The sequence below is a fragment of the Lutra lutra genome, chromosome 17 (genome assembly GCF_902655055.1).
Source record: "Lutra lutra chromosome 17, mLutLut1.2, whole genome shotgun sequence".
NCBI lineage: Eukaryota > Metazoa > Chordata > Mammalia > Carnivora > Mustelidae > Lutra > Lutra lutra.
Window position 1 is genome coordinate 28,156,749 of NC_062294.1, and position 20,669 is coordinate 28,177,417.

General features: G+C 43.2%; 1 protein-coding gene across 1 annotated transcript in view; it reads left to right on the forward strand.

Annotated features, from left to right (window-relative positions):
* Positions 1 to 20,669, forward strand: part of CES5A (carboxylesterase 5A) — a 35,700-nt gene extending 15,031 nt beyond the window's left edge. Inside the window, 5 exon segments of the mRNA XM_047711431.1 lie at positions 242 to 310; positions 9,557 to 9,704; positions 17,443 to 17,592; positions 19,745 to 19,817; positions 19,939 to 20,669. Of these exon segments, the coding sequence (XP_047567387.1) occupies positions 242 to 310; positions 9,557 to 9,704; positions 17,443 to 17,592; positions 19,745 to 19,817; positions 19,939 to 20,164 (666 nt within the window). The 3' untranslated portion in view covers positions 20,165 to 20,669.

The window sequence follows — 20,669 nt, forward strand, 5'->3', positions numbered from 1 at the left end:
GCAGGCCCCATAAGACCACAGGTGTGGCAGGGAATGGCTGCATTTTAGCAAACGTGGGAAGAAACATCATTGCTTCACCAACCTATGGAGGTTCTCCTACATGTCGCCCCATGGGGACTGAACAGGTTCCTGCTTGCCCCAGCTTCTCTTCTAGTAGGCAGACACTTTGGCTCTCAGAGAGAACGCTTTCCCTCCAGGTGACCTGAGGTGCTCATGGAGGACGCCCTACTTCTCTCCACAGAAGGAATTTCCCGAGATCCTCGGGGGCTCCAACAAGTCTCTCGCCCTGCACTTGCTGCATACAGTCCTGGTAAGTGAGCTTGGACAACTGAGTTTTCAGAGTCATCTGTTTAACAAGCCTCCTTGGGCCACACTCGGGACAAGGGGCTGGGGCTATAGACGTTCCCCATTCACTCATTCAGTGAATCTTTGCTAAGCAGAGTTCCACAGTCCCTTATTCAGTCTCCAAATCCAAGGACCTCTGAAAACCAGCCCACAGGGCAGCCATGTCTGCCTCAGCCGGGAGGTGGCCGCTGGTCCTTATCGTTCCCATTCACGTCATTTGTCCCCCTATTCATGTGCTTCTCTGCGGAGATGGTACTGTAGGGGCGGGGATGCCCCCCTCCAGAGCATGTGACATCATATGCAGCCTCGGTACTGAATTATCTAGATACAGTCCGAAAAGTTCTAAATTCCGAAACACACCCGGGACTAGGGACCCGTATTCACTAGACACCAACCCGTCACCGTATTAGGTTCCAGCCAGACCAAGGACCATTACTCAATCATCTACTCATGGACTCCCTGCACAGATATATCAGTATTAGGTCTTAGCCAACCACTAGAGGTAGGGATGGATTCCTTTCTCTTCTTCCCTCCTTCTTGCCTTAAACATTTCTCCAGCGTGAACTCTGTGCCAGGTTCCTTTCCTCCACCTATTCATGGAATGGATGTTTGTTGAGAGCCCACATGCCCCAGAGCTTCCCCATGCCCTGAGAGCAGTGAGAAGCAGGCTCTCCCTTTATGCTTGCAGGATCTGCAGACCACGGGTGGATGGAAGGAGGAGGCACTTCGGTACAGTGTCTTAAAAAACCAGAGCAGAAGAATGTCCAAGGCCCTCTGGTGCCCACAGGAGGGGGCAGGTAGCTCTCTTGGGGAGAAGGGCTTTGAAGAATGAGTTAGGTTTGTCCGGCTCCTAGAGCAATGGGCTGGGGAGCCGGAGGACCCAGCATGGCAGTTAGGAGCAGAGGAGTGTGGTGAGGTCAGCTGCCACTCAAGAAGGAAGCTTCCAGCTTCTATATGCTCTGAAAGGAATGTGAAGCTCATCCCAGGGGCTGGGAACAGAAGAGTGACGTGATTGATTCCCATTTTGGAAAGATCCTTCTGGACACAGAGTGAGCCAGATTGGAGGCAGGGGATATCTCAAGCCTCAAGGCTCAGAGGGGATGTTTGATGAGTCTTGGCTCTCCAGTGATGAGAATCGGGACTAAGGTTTGAGAGATACTTACAATGCAAGTCAGACAGCGGGACCTTTCAGGCTCATTGGAGATGACCTCATGGAGGATGGCCTCATTGATCTTGGCCTTAGAAAAGAGGAAAATTTTTTTTTTTCCATTTACTGGTTTTATTTAACACCTTCCAGTAAGGTAACTGTTATTCTCTCTTTTTTTTTTTAATTTTTTTATTTTTTCAGCATAACAGTATTCATTATTTTTGCACCACACCCAGTGCTCCATGCAATCCGTGCCCTCTACAATACCCACCACCTGGTGCCCCCAACCTCCCACCCCCCACCCCTTCAAAATTCTCAGATCGTTTTTCAGAGTCCATAGTCTCTCATGGTTCACCTCCCCTTCCAATTTCCCTCAACTCCCTTCTCCTCTCCATCTCCCCTTGTCCTCCATGCTGTTTGTTATGCTCCACAAATAAGTGAAACCATATGATAATTGACTCTCTCTGCTTGACTTATTTCACTCAGCACAATCTCTTCCAGTCCCGTCCATGTTGCTACAAAACTTGGGGATTCATCCTTTCTTTTTTCTTTTTTTTTTTTTTTACAGCTTTATAAACATATATTTTTATCCCCAGGGGTACAGGTCTGCGAATCGCCAGGTTTACACACTTCACAGCACTCACCATAGCACATACCCTCCCCAATATCCATAACCCCACCTCCCTCTCCCAACCCCCTCCCCCCATCAACCCTCAGTTTGTTTTGTGAGATTAAGAGTCACTTATGGTTTGTCTCCCTCCCAATCCCATCTTGTTTCATTTACTCTTCTCCTACCCCCTCAACCCCCCATGTTGCATCTCCTCTCCCTCATATCAGGGAGATCATATGATAGTTGTCTTTCTCCGATTGACTTATTTCGCTAAGCATGATACCCTCTAGTTCCATCCACGTCGTCGCAAATGGCAAGATTTCATTTCTTTTGATGGCTGCATAGTATTCCATTGTGTATATATACCACATCTTCTTTATCCATTCGTCTGTAGATGGACATCTAGGTTCTTTCCATAGTTTGGCTATTGTAGACATTGCTGCTATAAACATTCGGGTGCACGTGCCCCTTTGGATCACTACGTTTGTATCTTTAGGGTAAATACCCAGCAGTGCAATTGTTGGGTCATAGGGTAGTTCTATTTTCAACATTTTGAGGAACCTCCATGCTGTTTTCCAGAGTGGTTGCACCAGCTTGCATTCCCACCAACAGTGTAGGAGGGTTCCCCTTTCTCCACATCCTCGCCAGCATCTGTCATTTCCTGACTTGTTAATTTTAGCCATTCTGACTGGTGTGAGGTGATATCTCATGGTGGTTTTGATTTGTATTTCCCTGATGCCGAGTGATATGGAGCACTTTTTCATGTGTCTGTTGGCCATCTGGATGTCTTCTTTGCAGAAATGTCTGTTCATGTCCTCTGCCCATTTCTTGATTGGATTATTTGTTCTTTGGGTGTTGAGTTTGCTAAGTTCTTTATAGATTTTGGACACTAGCCCTTTATCTGATATGTCATTTGCAAATATCTTCTCCCATTCTGTCAGTTGTCTTTTGGTTTTGTTAACTTTTGCTGTGCAAAAGCTTTTGATTTTGATAAAATCCCAAAAGTTCATTTTTGCCCTTGCTTCCCTTGCCTTTGGTGATGTTCCTAGGAAGATGTTGCTGAGGCTGAGGTCGAAGAGGTTGCTGCCTGTGTTCTCCTCGAGGATTTTGATGGATTCCTTTCTCACATTGAGATCCTTCATCCATTTTGAGTCTATTTTCGTGTGTGGTGTAAGGAAATGATCCAATTTCATTTTTCTGCATGTGGCTGTCCAATTTTCCCAACACCATTTATTGAAGAGGCTGTCTTTTTTCCAGTGGACATTCTTTCCTGCTTTGTCGAAGATGAGTTGACCATAGAGTTGAGGGTCCATTTCTGGGCTCTCTATTCTGTTCCATTGATCTATGTGTCTGTTTTTGTGCCAGTACCATGCTGTCTTGATGATGACAGCTTTGTAATAGAGCTTGAAGTCCGGAATTGTGATGCCACCAACTTTGGCTTTCTTTTTCAATATTCCTTTGGCTATTCGAGGTCTTTTCTGGTTCCATATAAATTTTAGGATTATTTGTTCCATTTCTTTGAAAAAAATGGATGGTACTTTGATAGGAATTGCATTAAATGTGTAGATTGCTTTAGGTAGCATAGACATTTTCACAATATTTATTCTTCCAATCCAGGAGCATGGAACATTTTTCCATTTCTTTGTGTCTTCCTCAATTTCTTTCATGAGTACTTTATAGTTTTCTGAGTATAGATTCTTAGTCTCTTTGGTTAGGTTTATTCCTAGGTATCTTATAGTTTTGGGTGCAATTGTAAATGGGATGGACTCCTTAATTTCTCTTTCTTCTGTCTTGTTGTTGGTGTAGAGAAATGCAACTGATTTCTGTGCATTGATTTTATATCCTGACACTTTACTGAATTCCTGTACAAGTTCTAGCAGTTTTGGAGTGAAGTCTTTTGGGTTTTCCACATATAGTATCATATCATCTGCAAAGAGTGATAGTTTGACTTCTTCTTTGCCGATTTGGATGCCTTTAATTTCCTTTTGTTGTCTGATTGCTGAGGCTAGGACTTCTAGTACTATGTTGAATAGCAGTGGTGATAACGGACATCCCTGCCGTGTTCCTGACCTTAGCGGAAAAGCTTTCAGTTTTTCTCCATTGAGAATGATATTTGCGGTGGGTTTTTCATAGATGGCTTTGATAATATTGAGGTATGTGCCATCTATCCCTACACTCTGAAGAGTTTTGATCAGGAAGGGATGCTGTACTTTGTCAAATGCTTTTTCAGCATCTATGGAGAGTATCATATGGTTCTTGTTCTTTCTTTTATTAATGTGTTGTATCACATTGATTGATTTGCGGATGTTGAACCAACCTTGCAGCCCTGGAATAAATCCCACTTGGTCGTGGTGAATAATCCTTTTAATGTACTGTTGAATCCTATTGGCTGGTATTTTGGCGAGAATTTTTGCATCTGTGTTCATCAAGGATATTGGTCTGTAGTTCTCTTTTTTGTTGGGATCCTTGTCTGGTTTTGGGATCAAGGTGATGCTGGCCTCATAAAATGAGTTTGGAAGTTTTCCTTCTATTGCTATTTTTTGGAACAGTTTCAGGAGAATAGGAATTAGTTCTTCTTTAAATGTTTGATAGAATTCCCCCGGGAAGCCGTCTGGCCCTGGGCTTTTGTTTGTTTGGAGATTTTTGATGACTGTTTCAATCTCCTTACTGGTTATGGGTCTGTTCAGGCTTTCTATTTCTTCCTGGTTCAGTTGTGGTAGTTTATATGTCTCTAGGAATGCATCCATTTCTTCCAGATTGTCAAATTTGTTGGCATAGAGTTGCTCATAGTATGTTCTTATAATTGTCTGTATTTCTTTGGTGTTCGTTGTGATCTCTCCTCTTTCATTCATGATTTTATTTATTTGGGTCCTTTCTCTTTTCTTTTTGATAAGTCTGGCCAGGGGTTTATCAATCTTATTAATTCTTTCAAAGAACCAGCTCCTAGTTTTGTTGATTTGTTCTATTGTTTTTTTGGTTTCTATTTCATTGATTTCTGCTCTAATCTTTATGATTTCTCTTCTCCTGCTGGGTTTAGGGTTTCTTTCTTGTTCTTTCTCCAGCTCCTTTAGGTGTAGGGTTAGGTTGTGTACCTGAGACCTTTCTTGTTTCTTGAGAAAGGCTTGTACCGCTATATATTTTCCTCACAGGACTGCCTTTGTTGTGTCCCACAGATTCTGAACCGTTGTGTTTTCATTATCATTTGTTTCCATAAATTTTTTCAATTCTTCTTTAATTTCCTGGTTGACCCATTCATTCTTTAGAAGGATGCTGTTTAGTCTCCATGTATTTGGGTTCTTTCCAAATTTCCTCTTGTGATTGAGTTCTAGCTTCAGAGCATTGTGGTCTGAAAATATGCAGGGAATGATCCCAATCTTTTGATACCGGTTGAGACTTGATTTAGGACCAAGAATGTGATCTATTCTGGAGAATGTTCCATGTGCACTAGAGAAGAATGTGTATTCTGTTGCTTTGGGATGAAATCTTCTGAATATATCTGTGATGTCCATCTGGTCCAGTGTGTCATTTAAGGCCTTGATTTCCTTGTTGATCTTTTGCTTGGATGATCTGTCCATTTCAGTGAGGGAAGTGTTAAAATCCCCTACTATTATTGTATTCTTGTCGATGTGTTTCTTTGATTTTGTTATTAATTGGTTTATATAGTTGGCTGCTCCCACGTTAGGGGCATAGATATTTAAAATTGTTAGATCTTCTTGTTGGACAGTTCCTTTGAGTATGATATAGTGTCCTTCCTCATCTCTTATTATAGTCTTTGGCTTAAAATCTAATTGATCTGATATAAGGATTGCCACTCCTGCTTTCTTCTGATGTCCATTAGCATGGTAAATTCTTTTCCACCCCCTCACTTTAAACCTGGAGGTGTCTTCGGGTTTAAGATGAGTTTCTTGTAGGCAACATATAGATGGGTTTTGTTTTTTTATCCATTCTGATACCCTGTGTCTTTTGATTGGGGCATTTAGCCCATTAACATTCAGGGTATTGAGAGATATGAATTTAGTGCCATTGTATTGCCTGTAAGGTGACTGTTATTGTATATTGTCTCTGTTTCTTTCTGATCTACTACTTTTAGGGTCTCTCTTTGCTTACAGGACCCCTTTCAATATTTCCTGTCGAGCTGGTTTGGTATTTGCAAATTCTTTCAGTTTTTGTTTGTCCTGGAAGCTTTTAATCTCTCCTTCTATTTTCAATGATAGCCTAGCTGGATATAGTATTCTTGGCTGCATGTTTTTCTCATTTAGTACTCTGAATATATCATGCCAGCTCTTTCTGGCCTGCCAGGTCTCTGTGGATAAGTCTGCTGCCAATCTAATATTTTTACCATTGTACGTTACAGACTTCTTTTCCCGGGCTGCTTTCAGGATCTTTTCTTTGTCACTAAGACTTGTAAATTTTACTATTAGGTGACGGGGTGTGGACCTATTCTTATTGATTTTGAGGGGGGTTCTCTGAACCTCTTGAATTTTGATGCTTGTTCCCTTTGCCATATTGGGGAAATTCTCTCCAATAATTCTCTCCAATATACCTTCTGCTCCCCTCTCCGTTTCCTCTTCTTCTGGAATCCCAATTATTCTAATGTTGTTTCGTCTTATGGTGTCACTTATCTCTCGAATTCTCGTGGTCCAGTAGCTGTTTGTCCCTCTTTTGCTCAGCTTCTTTATTCTCTGTCATTTGGTCTTCTATATCGCTAATTCTTTCTTCTGCCTCATTTATCCTAGCAGTGAGCGCCTCCATTTTTGATTGCACCTCATTAATAGCTTTTTTGATTTCAACTTGGTTAGATTTTAGTTCTTTTATTTCTCCAGAAAGGGCTTTTATATCTCCCGAGAGGGTTGCTTTAATATCTTCCACGCCTTTTTCAAGCCCGGCTAGAACCTTGAGAATCATCATTCTGAACTCTATATCTGACATATTACCAATGTCTGTATTGATTAGGTCCCTAGCCTTTGGTACTGCCTCTTGTTCTTTTTTTTGTTGTGAATTTTTCCGCCTTGTCATTTTGTCCAGATAAGAGTTTATGAAGGAGCAAGTAAAATACTAAAAGGGTGGCAACAACCCCAGGAAAATATGCTTTAGCCAAATCAGAAGAGATCCCAAATTGTGAGGGGGGAGAAAGGGGATAAAAAGGGGTTCAAAAAGAAAAAAAAAAAAAAAAGAAACTATTTAAAAAAATAAAGCCTATAAAGAAAAAATATAAAAAGAGGAAAAAAATATATATATATTAGATAAACTATTTAAAAAACATTAAAAAAGAGAACGGTAAAAGTTAAAAAAAATTAGCAGAAGAAGAGAAAAAGAAAAAAAAATTGAAAAAGAAAAAAAAATTAAATTAACTGCAAGGCTAAAAAATCATGGGGAGAAAGCCATGAGTTCCGTGCTTTGCTTTCTTCTCCTCTGGAATTCCGCAGCTCTCCTTGGTATTGAAACTGCACTCCTTGGTAGGTGAACTTGGTCCTGGCTGGGTTTCCCGTTGATCTTCTGGGGGAGGGGCCTGTTGTAGTGATTCTCAAGCGTCTTTGCCCCAGGCGGAGTTGCACCGCCCTTACCCGGGGCCGTGCTGAGTAATCCCCTCGGGTTTGCTTTCGGGAGCTTTTGTTCCCTGAGCGCTTTCCGTAGAGTCCGGAGGACGGGAATGAAGATGGCGGCCTCCCGGTCTCCGGCCCGGAGGAGCCGAGAGCCCGGGGCCCCACTCCTCAGTGCGCCCTCAGAGAACAGCGCCCAATGACTCCCGTCACCCTGGCCTCCGGCCGCGCTCCGAGCTGACCGATCCTGCGACCGGTTCAAGGCAACCCCGAGCTGAGAGTCACTCCTCGGCTCTGTCTCTGTAGCCGGCTTCCCCGTTCTAATACCGGTAAGCTCTGCGACACTCAGACACCCCCGATCCTTCTGCGACCCTGCGGGACCTGAGGCTGCGCTGACCCCGCCTGGGCTTCACCCCAGTTAAGCCTCTGGAGCGATGTCCCTCAGCGGAACAGACTTTTAAAAGTCCTGATTTTGCTCCGTTGCTCTGTTGCTCGCCGGGAGCCGGCCCCTCCCCCCGCGATCTATCTTCCCGTCGCTTTGGATTCACTTCTCCGCCAGTCCTACCTTTCAGATAGTGGTTGATTTTCTGTTTCTAGAATTGCTGTTCTTCTTCTCTTCAATCTCCCGTTGGATTTGTAGGTGTTTGCAATCTTTAGATAAGCTATTTAGCTGATCTCCCGCTACCCGAAGTAGTCTCAGCCTGCTACTTCTCCGCCATCTTGACTCCTCCCAGAAAAGAGGAAAATTTAAGCAGAGGCTACTTCAAGAGGAGGAGGGATCTTGAGGCAGGTCCCAGGAGTGGGAAGTAGGCTTTGTGGGAAGGTGCAGGAGGACGGGAAGGGTGTGCAGTGTCTCCTAGGTGGCAGAGCAAGAAATACTTTTCAAAGGTTTAAGTTATTCTCTGATGCAGAAGACAGAGCCTTGCTCTAGAATCCCAGGGGTCTGCATGGTGACTGTCCCGCTGGGGCTCTCCAAAGGCTCCACAGAGCACTGTACCCACCTTGGACACCTCGAGCTCGTAGGGGTCTGCTGGTCATATGGTCCAAGTCAGGGGCACTCACTTGCACGAGAGCCTGGAGTTGCTTTGGGCCTGATTAAAAACATGCAGCCTTCAGAGGACCCGCTGAGTGGGTCTGAGCAGTGCTCCCCAGTGTGCTCTATACTGTCCCCAAATTCCAAAGAAACTTCTGCCTGGCTGTGCCTGTTGTCATGTGGTGGGTGAGAGGGTGATGGTCAAGGTGCCATGACTTGTGCCAGCATTTCCCAGATCCCCAGATCCCTAAGAACCTCACTAGTGTGGCAGACCCTGCATCCTCATGAAGTTTACTTTGCAACAGCTGACATTTTTGCTTGGGGTGAGTTGAGAGATGGAAGCCTGGGAGGCAACCTGTGCTGAGTCAGGAAAGTACAGAAGGTCCTGTTCAGGGACCTTCATGTCCCTGTAATTTTCCAAACAACCCATTTTTTATGGATGAGGGAACTCCAAACAAAGACTAGTTCAAATCTAAGAGCAATGGACTGGAGGCAGCACTGTTTCCAGAAGCAGGGGGTCCCAGTAGTAGCCGCAAAGGCGTATGCTCAGAAGAGTCCCGCCCTTGGTTGCCAGGGATGGGTGTTTCTGAAACATCTCAGGGAGGTGTGCGTACTGTAATTAGGAGCACGCATTCCGGCTGCATATATAGACTTGCGGAAGAATCATGGTTGCACCAGTTTGGACAACCACTTACTCTCTCAAAGCCTCAGTTCCTTCATCTGTGAATGGGGCTAATTTTGATATTTGCACCATAGGGTCACTGTGTGGATTAGATGAGACATTGCACATAAAGACCCCAGAATCATCTCCACCCAAGCAAATGCTCATCGTGTTTGCTGTTGTTGACCTGAGTCTCCTGTGACCATGATTTTTTTTACAGCGCATCCCCAACCAGTATTTATACCTTGTTGCTGATCAGTACTTCTCCAACAAGCACTCCCCTGCTGAGATACGAGATAGTTTTCTGGACTTGCTTGGAGATGTGTTCTTTGTGGTCCCTGGGCTGGTCACAGCTCGATATCACAGAGGTGAGTCTCTGAGTACCCACACCCCCTACCGTACAGCAGGGTCACAGTCCAGTAAGGTCAGTGACTGCCAAGAGTCTTGTGGCTTGATAACTGGCCACCTGCTCTACCCTTTTTTTCCCTCAGTGAGAGGGAGTTTCCAAGAATGCGTGGGATATAACCTTGCACGCTGACTTTCGCAATTCCCATGCCTTTCAGGGTTCAGGGATGTTGGCCAGTTCTGTTGTTTCTACTCCTTCTCCTTCAGGACTGTGCAGAAAATTCTCATCTCCCATGACTTGGGAGGACTCATTTCCCAGACTCCTTTCTATTTAGGTGTCTTCCCAAGCATTTTAGCTCTAAGGAGTAGTAGAGCAATCAGAAAAAGAGTATTATTTGTGGGGATACAAACCTTGTCTCCCTCCCTCCCCGCCCTAATTCCTTCTCTCTCTCCTCCTTTCTCCCTCTCTCTCTTTTTCTTCCATTCCCCTTTTCCTCCTCTTTCCACATTTTTTTTCAAGTTTTTTTTTCTTTTTTAAAAAAATTTATTTATTTGACAGACAGAGATCACAAGTAGGCAGAGAGGCAGGCAGAGGGGGGTGGGGTGGGGAAGCAGACTCCCTGCTGAGCAGAGAGCCCGATGTGGGGCTTGATCCCAGGACCCTGAGATCATGACCTGAGCTGAAGGCAGAGGCTTTAACCCACTGAGCCACCCAGGTGCCCCATCCAGTTTTTTTTGTTTGTTTGTTTTTGTTTTTTTAATCCAGAACCTACCATGTACCTAAGAGTATCCTTGGCCCTAGAGATACAGCAGTGAACCAAACAAAGACCCTGCCTCCATGAAACTCAAATTCTAGCTGGGGAGACTGATAACAAAGAAGTAAAGATAGAATGTATATGTGTTAGGTGGTAATATAAGATAAACCGGGGCAGGGGATAGCAGTTGCAGGGAGCTCTGGGATTCTGTATCATAAGGTCTACGGAGGAGACAAGAGAATGAGGACCAAGAATTGACTCTTGAATTTGGGAACACAGGAGTCACTGGTGACCTTGATGGGAACTATTGTGATGAGATGATGTATGTAAAAGTCTGGTTAAAATGGATTCATGAGAAAAAAGCAAGCTGATCTTCAGAAAATAATTGCAATCTCAAAATCTCAGCAGTGGTTTTGAAAAAAAGGAATGAATTGATTTTAAAACTTTACATGGAAATGCAAGGATAGCCGAAACAATGTTGAAAAAGAATGACAAAGAGGGCTTACAAGTCATCTGATTTCAAGTATAATTTTCGAGATGTAGGAATTAAGAAAGTCTGGTATTGACTGAAGGCTAGAGTAGAGAGTCCGGAATATAATTAGCCAATTTTTGACAGAGGTGCTGAGATAATTTAGTGGAAAAAGGAAATTCCATTCAACAAACAGAGCTGGAATAACTGGATATTTATGTAGAAAAAGTGAACCTCAACCCGTTACCTCACACTATATACAAAAATCAATGTGAATCGAGTTGTAGATCCAAATGTAAAATCTAAATTTGTACTGAAGCAAAATTAATACATATTTTTTTGCTCATCAAAAAACACTGTTAACAATGTTAGCAAAAATGGTAGAGGAGGGAATTCCAAAAATCTGTTCCATCCCAAAAGCAGTGAATAAACTGGTAAGTACTGTCAGAATCAATTTGATCGGAACCTGGAAACATATCAAGGGTTTATCACAAGCAAGTGAAAATTTAATTAAGATATAGATCCTTGGGTCTCAGTGAGAGAGTGTGGCATTTCAACCTACTCTGCCATTTCTTGATACCAGCTAGGCAGTGACCTTAAAGACAGTAGCCCACATTTATAGAATAGGTTTCTAGTACTGGAAGGAGAAAAAAGGACCTCACACTCAAAGAATTGTGGTGTTGTTGTTGTTGGTTTTTTTTTTTTTTTTTTTTTTTTTTTTTTTTTTTTTGGCTTTGATCTATCTGGTGGCTCCCTAAACAACTAAGCTCAAAGGGTTTGCTTTCATTTCACCTAACCCAGAACTCTCTCAGGCATTAGGCACCTACCTGGAGGGTATTTTCCATCAACATTTAAAGGTAAATGCATTTGCTGGGGCGCCTGGGTGGCTCAGTTGGTTAAGCGTCCAACTCTTGATTTCAGCTCAGGTTATGATCTCTGGGGGGTGAGATCAAGCCCTGTGTCAGGTTTTGCACTAGGCATGAAGCCTGCTTAAGATTCTCTCTCCCTCTCCTTCTGTCCCTCCCCACCCACACTCACATGTGCACGTGTGCATGCTCTCTCTGAAAAAAGAAAATAAATAAATGTATTTGCTGCTGCCCCCAGATGCAAGGGATAACAGTTGGAATAAATAATAGACAATACTTAGGGGCACCTGGGTGGCTCAGAGGGCTAAACCTCTGCCTTTGGCTCAGGTCATGATCCCAGAGTCCTGGGATCGAGCCCCGCATCGGGCTCTCTGCTCAGCAGGGAGCCTGCTTCCCCCTCTCTTTCTCTGCCTACCTCTCTGCCTACTTGTGATCTCTGTCAAATAAATAAATAAAATCTTTAAAAAAAATAATAGACAATACTTAGGAGGAAAAGCTGGGCAACAGAATGTTCTGGGAATAAAGGCTTGAGAAGCTCCCTCATAGCCCTGGGAATTTAGAAGGCTTTGTGTTTGTCTAGAGTGGGGAACATGCTTATAAAAGACCTGAGATGGCCCTAAGCTGTTATATCTGGCTGACCTGAAGGCTCTGCTCATACAGAAAGTGGAAGCTAAATAAGAGTTGTAGACTGTCTGGCTGAGTGTTGAGGGTGTGCTCTGACACACACATAATGCCCGTCTTCAAAGATTGGGAGATTTTGTCTGTTTTAGGCACTTATGAAAATCTCAGCTGACCCATAAAATTATTAGTTGACCCTGAAGATAACAAGAGAAAAAAGAGTTTGGTGGCCATACATGATGAAGAATAGTCAAAATTAGTACAGAAACATTTCTTTTTTTTTTTTAAGATTTTATTTATTTATTTGACAGAGAGAGATCACAAGTAGACGGAGAGGCAGGCAGAGAGAGAGAGAGAGGGAAGCAGGCTTCCTGCTGAGCAGAGAGCCCGATGTGGGACTCAATCCCAGGACCCTGAGATCATGACCTGAGCCGAAGGCAGCGGCTTAACCCACTGAGCCACCCAGGCGCCCCCAGAAACATTTCTCAACAAACAAACAACAACAACTACAAAAAGCAGTAACAGTAAACTGTGGCAAAGGGGTAGAATCTGATGTTCAGAGTTGCCACATTATAATATTCAAAATCTCCACTGTTCAACAACTATGCAAAGAGATGGGAAAGTATGGCCCACAGACAGGGAAAAAAAGAAATGAATAGAAACTGTCCCTGAAGAACCCCAGACATTGGATTTTCTAACTACTTTAAGCCAACTATTAAATATACTCAAATAGCTATAAAGGAAACCACATATAAAAAATTAAAGGAAACCATGAAAATAATGTTTCACCACATAGAGGAGCAATAAAGAGAGAATTTATAAAATTATAAAAAGGACCAGATAGACATTCTGGCATTGCAATATACAGCAACTGGAATGGAGAATTCACTAGAGGGACACAGTGGCAGATTTGAGCATGGAGAAGAAAGAAACAGAGAACTTGAACATAAATCCATAGAGATTACTCAGTGTGAGGATCAGAAAGATAAAGGAGTGAAGGAAAATGGACAGAGCCCAAGAGACCTGTGGGTCACCATAAAATATCCCAACAAATGCATGATAGGACTTCCAGAAGAGAAGAAAGAGAAAATAGGTAAAAAATAATATTTAAAGAAATAATGATCAAAATGTCTCAAATTTGATGAAAGATGTAAATATTCATGTCCATGAATTTCATTGAATCGCAAGTAGGAAAAACTCAAAGAGATCCATGTAGAGACATATTATAATCAATCAAATACCAAAAACAGAGAAATTTCTGAAAGCAGTTAAAGTGAATAGACTAATCATGTACAAAGTAGCTTCAATAACATTAACAGCTGATTTCTTCACAGAAACCACAGAAGCCAGAGACAACAGAATAACATACTCAAAGTGCAGGGGAAAAAAAAAAGGCCTGCCAACCAGATTTCCATGTCTATCAAAACTATCTTCAGAAATGAAGGGATAATCAAGACATTTCCAGATAAACAAAAATTGAGAGTTTGTCACTAGTAAACCTGCCTGACAGATGCTAAAGGGAGTCCTTAAGGCTGAAACAAGAGGACATTAGATAGTATCTCAAATCCATAAGAAGAAAGAAAACACTTCTCATGGTACTCACATTACTTATGTTTACTTATAGAAGTCAGTATTGATTTATTTTTGATTCTCTAATGTCTCTTTGTTTTCCTACATCATTTAAAAACAACTGTAGAAAATAATAATTATAAATCTGTGTTTTCACATGCAATGCATCAAGATGCCATTTGTGACAATAACAATATAAAGACACAGAGCTATAAAGGGGGAAAGTTTTTGTTTACTATTGAAATGAAGTTGGTATTAGTTTGAAATAGATTATTATAAATTAGGAAGTTAATTGTAATCCCCAGGGCAACCACCTAGAAAATAACTAAAAATATGTATGTATGGTAAAAGAAACAAGGGGATCAAAGTGGTACCCTGGAAAATATTATGGTGATGGAAGAATTGAAGAAGAATATAAGGCATATGGGGGACAAATAGTAAAGTGGCAGAAGTCTTTCATAGTCGGTAATTATACTAAATGTAAATGGATTCTCTCAAAAGGCAGAGATTGCAGAATGAGTGGATTATAAAAACAGTCCAACTGTGTGCTGTCTACAAGAGACTCATTTTAGAACCAAAGACACAAAGAGGTTGAAAATTACAGCGGATTCTTAGATCTAACAACAAAAGTATCATCAAAAAAGAAAAAAAAAAACAGATAAATTGGACTTCATTAAAATGAAAAATTTGCATCAAAGGGAAATATAAAGAAAGTAAAAAGACAACCCACAGAATGGGAGAAAATATTTGCAAGTCATTTACATGATAAGTGTTTATTGTTTGGAAAATAAAAGGACCCTTATAACTCAGCAAAAAACCAAACAAGTCAATTCAAAAGTGGGCAAAGGAGTGAGTGGACATCTCTCCAAAATAGATACATAAATGACTAATAAGCACATGAAAAAGTGAGCAACATTATTAGCCATCAGGGAAATGCAAGTCAAAACCACAGTGACACACCTCTTCATACCCACTAAAGTGGCTATAATAATAATAAAAAAAAAAACAGCCAACAAACAAAAACCAGAAAATAACAGTGTTACTGAGAATGTGGAGAAACTGGAACTCTCATGAGCTGCTGGTGGGACTGGTAAATGGTCCACATCATGTGGAAAGTGGTTTGGCTGTTCCTCACAAAATTGAACATAAAATCACCATATCACTCAGCAACTCCACTACTAGGCATAGACCTAAGATAATTGAATACCAGACGGCCAAGCAAAAATTGTACATGAATGTTCATAGCAGTCGTATTTGGAGAGGCCAAAAAGTGGTAACAACCCAAAGATCCATCAGCTGATCGGTATACACATATGATGGGTTATCATTTGGCCATAAGAAGAACACCTGCGACAACATGGCTGTTCAGGAGAACATTATGCTCAGTGAAATCAGCCAGACACAAAAGGCCACGTGTGTGATTTCATTTATATGAAATGCCCAGAATAGGCAAATCCGTGGAGACAGAAAGCAGTTTCCAAAGGACAGGAGGGCTGGGCAAATAGGGAGTGACTGCTTAATGGATCCGGGGTTTCTGTTTGGGGAGCTGAAAATGTTCTAGGCCTCAATAGTGGTGATGGTTGTACAACATTCTGAATGTACTAAAAACTACTGATTTACCATACTTAGAAATGGTTCAAGTGGTGAATTTTATGTTATGTGTATTTTTTAAAAAGATTTTATTTATTTATTAGACACAGAGAGAGAGACCACAAGTAGTCAGAGAGAAAGGGGGAAGCAGGCCCTCTGCTGAGCAGAGAGCCTGATGCGGGGCTCAACCCCAGGACCTGAGATCATGACCTGATCTGAAGGCAGAGGCTTAACCCTCTGAGCCACCCAGGCGCCCCTGTGTATTTTACCTAAAACTACCAACCAAACAAAAAACCAAGTGCTGCTCTGAAAATGAGAAAGCAAGCCACAGACTGGAAGAAAATATTCACAACATAATTATCTGACAAAAAATTCATATCCAGCATATGAGAACTCTTACAATTCAATAATGAAAGGACAAATAATCCAATTACAAATGGATAAAAGGCTTGAAAAGACACTTCACGAAACAAGATACAGGAAAGCCTTTTTTGGCTCATGAAAAGGTTCTCAACATGATTAGTCATCAGGGAAATGCAAAATAAACCCCAAATGAGGAAACCATGGACACCTACTAGAATGGCTAATATTGAAAACACAAACCACACCCACCAGTACTGCCAAGGGTATGGAATATTCAGCAGTATCATGTATTTCTGGAAGGAACGTAAAATGGTACAACCATTCTGGAAAACTGTCCATTTCTTATATAATTAAGTGCATACCTACCCTATTACTCAACCATTCTACTCCTAGGCATTCACTGAAGAGAAATGAAGGCATATGTCCTTGCTGGTGTATGGACATCCGCAGCGGCTTTAATCATAATAGCACCAAACTAGAAAGAACCCAGAAGTCTATCATCAGACGAGTGGGTAAACGCACTGTGGTATATTCAAGCAATAGCGTATCCTTGGTGGTTGGAAGGAATCAATGACTGATACATGAGATAACGTGGAAGAGTCTCAAAAACACTGCACCCAGGACAAGAAGCCAGACACACAGAAGTACATATATTGTGTCGCTCCATTTATGCGGAGGTCAAGGGCAGGCAAAATTAATCTGTGGTCTCGATCCATAAAAGCGCTGATTGTCTCCGGGTAGAGTGACTATAAAAACACACAAGGGAATTTTCCAGGGTGATAGAAATGCTCTGTATACCCTCACGTGGTGGTTACAGGAATGTGTATACATTTGCAAAAACTCATCAAACCATCTAATTAAAATCTGTACTTTTTATTGTCCATAAGTGACACTTCAATTAAGAGAGAGTGAGGAGAGGGAGCAGAGATAATGAGTATTGTGGGGTCTTGCTAGAAGGGATTTAGAGATACAAGCCAGTAGCTAGAGGGGAAGCTGAGACCAAGAGTATGTGTGTTTGTGGGTGTCTGTGTATGTGTGTGCACATGTGTGTGCACGTGTGTGTGTGTGTTAACAGAGACTCTGCTGATGGCGGTGATCCAGGAGAGAAACATGGATGATGCAGGGAAAGGTGGGGTGAGGAGGAATTAAAAGCAAAGACCTTTAGCGGAAGTGAGGAGAAGGAATGTTGGAAGCAGGGAATAACTTTGGTTTGTCTTGGGACAATTGAAGCAGGATCGGTGGGAGGTAGCTCTTTGCTCAGGAGAAAAGGTTTATAGCCAAGTGAAGACCTTTTGCCCAATCGGTCTGCCCTGAGGGCTAGTGAGTTCCTCTAACCACGGGGGTAGGGGTTGCTGTGGCAGCAAGCGCTAGCCTCTAATAAGGAAGAGGGAAGTTAGCAGGGTTCAAGTCCGCATTGTCTCTGAGCCATCCCACCCACGGGTGTGGCGGGCCCTCTGGGTGGGAACGCGTGGCCAGCCCCTGCTCCACCGAGTTGGGCGCTGGCCACAGGCCCCCTCCCTCCTCTGTGCAGATGCTGGCGCACCTGTCTACTTCTACGAGTTTCAACACGGACCCCAGTGCTTAAAGGACAGAAGGCCGGCTTTCGTCAAAGCCGATCATTCTGATGAAATCCGCTTCGTCTTTGGAGGTGCCTTCCTCAAAGGCGACGTTGTCATGTTTGGTAAGGAGCGGGCTTCAGGGGGGCTTCCGCTCTCGTGGGGACTTGAGCTTGGGATGAGCTGGGGAGAAGCCCTCCCCCCGCCTGACGTGATGCAAGAGCCCCCTGGTACTGGTGCATTGGAATGTAATCGACGGTTTACAGACCCAGCCATTCCCTGGAAAATGCCCCCACTCTTATTTTTAGAAACCGAGATGAAAAGAAGTTGTCAGCATTTGCTTGATGAGTGTTTCTCTTTGTGCTAAAGCCTAAAGGGCTGGACCGTTGGGGGCACTCATGTGATCTAATTTTATTTTTAATTAGAACCACTTTCTTCTCTCTGACCACTGATCTTACCCTCCCTGCCCTTTCCAGAACTGTCGATGAGATTACCACCCAGGGCTTTAAAAGGCAAAAAAACCAAAAAACAAAAAACCCCAAAACAAAAACAAAACAAAAAAATCCACAAAACAACAAAACCCAACAACCCATGTTTTTCATAATTCCCGATGTCCTCTGGACCCAGGTGATCTAATGTAGATCTAATGTAGATCTAATGCACTGCTACTAGCAAAGTTTGCTCATCTGTTCCTGAACTTATGACCTATTCAGAGCCTAAAATAAGAAGCCAATCAGATGAGGTTATCCACCGAAAAAATTTATAGCAACTACACACAACAGATATCACTAAAATATTTCGTTAAAGAAATTGCACGACCCAGGCCCTTGACCAGGTCATGCTGGCCTCTTGTGCTCCACACAAGTACGTTTGTGCGCTGCGGTTTATTCGTTACATCATTTATTCATGCCCATCCTAATAATACAGATAATAACACAGCTGCCTCTTGGGTTGTGATAAGGACCCAGTGAGACAATTTTCACAAGGCACACAGTGAGTGCTTAATAAATGTCACTGTACTACGAGCAGCCATCACTGAGCTCATCCTGTGGGACGGGCACAGGACTCTCCAAATGGGAGAAAATGAACCACATGTGTATCAAAGTTTCAATTCCTTAATATCTAAAGAGCTCCTAAAGTTAGTGGGAAAAGAACAGCCCAGTGGAAAAGTGGCTAACAGATACAAAGAGACAGTTTATGGAAAAGGAAACGTGAGTGACTTTTAAGCATCAAAATCCGCGTGACCTCACCCATAACAAGAAGATTGCACACTAACCTTGACTGAGGAAGCCTTTTTCATCTATCAAGGTTGGGACGAGCAATGCATTTTACATAATGTATTTGAGCAGGTGTAGGGAGACAGACAATTTCATATATTAATGCAAAACTTCTAAATTTAAAATGCAGATAGTCTTTTCCCAAGCAATCCAATGTCTAGAATTTTTTTGTGCAATTATACTTGCGCACAGGCAAAACGATAGGCATGTGCTGCTGCATTGCTTTTACCAGCAAAAGACTGAAAACGCTGTGAAGATCCACCAAGAGAGTACTGGGTGCATAAATTATATATTCCCATATGATTGCATATATACATATTCATGCATTATACATTTAGAGAATAATAAACGGCAATAAATGGAAGGTTTTTAGGCGACAGTGTGGAACTATCTCCTGGATACGATTTTGTAAAAAGAAAAAGACGCAGAATGTGTGTTCATGTCATACTGAATGTGTAGGGAGGTGTCCGCTTAAACCCTTGTATGTCCAGCTTGCCGTTGGAGGGCGCTCGAGTAGCTGGTAGCTATGGTTACCTCTGAGGCTGGGCACTGGGGGTGTGGAGGGAAGGGACGGGAGGGAACCTTATTGTCATTAGATGCCCTTCCTGCATGTTGCATTTTGTACTTTGAGCAAATATTACTTTCTCCAATAAAGAAATGCAATAATTAACTGAGGCGGGGAGTGGTGGAAAGAGACGGGGTGGGGGGTCCTCTGTCCCCAGGGAGCTTGCAGCCTCGCAGGAATGTCTGGAAGAGCACTGGCTAGATGGGGAAGCTGGGTGTTGAGCCTCCTTGAGCATTCAGAACCATGATTCCTTGGGCCAGCCCCTGCTGTTCTGGGCCTCTGTACATGCGGCTGCAAACGGAGTGCATTGATTGGTGGGCTGGTGAGAGGATCCCGCGGGAAGCGAGATGGGAACGCCATATTCAGCACACCTGAGTCACCTTGGCCTTCTGGTGAATCTGTGTGAGAGCCGGGTTTTGCGATTGTCTCCTTCAGAAGGAGCCACGGAGAAGGAGAAATTGCTGAGCAGGAAGATGATGAGGTACTGGGCCAACTTTGCGCGGACAGGGTAAGTGAGCCCTGCCCCGCACCGTCCCCCCACTGCACCCCCACACACTCCCGCCCAGGCTCCCCCACAGTCAGGTGTTGGAGAATGGAAGTCTCATCCCCATCTCTGCCTTCACTTCCAGGGACCCTAACGGGGAAGGCCTGCCTCTGTGGCCAGCCTACAGTCAGAGCGAGCAGTACCTGAAGCTGGACTTGAACATGAGCGTGGGACAGAAACTGAAGGAACAGGAGGCGGAGTTTTGGTCAGATACCCTCCCCCTGATCATGTCCACTTCCACAGCCCTCCCGGGTCCTCCTCCCCCCTTACTCTCCCTTTCTCTGCTCCTACCTTTATTCTCTGCTCCCTGAGGAACTGTGTGGGATTTTGATTTTCCTTCTTCTGCAGTTTCCCCCACGACATTAGCTCCACTTTTGTGTTTAGCTACTTTGTGAAATCAGCTGCTTTTACTGATGTTTTATGGACGTGGGGATGATCTCTAGGGACTTCTTTTCGATATCAAACAAAGCTGCTTGCCTTGGAACACTACCAGATCTCAGATCTCTTCAATAAATCTGTAGGAGCGCCGGCCTATCGTTTGGCATCATAATGATCTTGTTACTAAGAGGAAACAAACACGGAACATGAGGTATGTACGGGGAGCAGAATTTAATTCTGTACTCAAAACTCTCCCCCGACCCCCAGCATCCAAGGTGAAGGGCACTTCCTATCAGAGGTATATGTTACCTGAAATCTGAGTGCTCCAACTCCTATCCAGGCAGGTTTCTGCCACAAGCCAGGCATGGATGTCCTGAACCTCGAAGGCTTAAACTGGGTCTTTTCTCCAGCTCAGGAGATATGAGGGGGAGGAGGGGT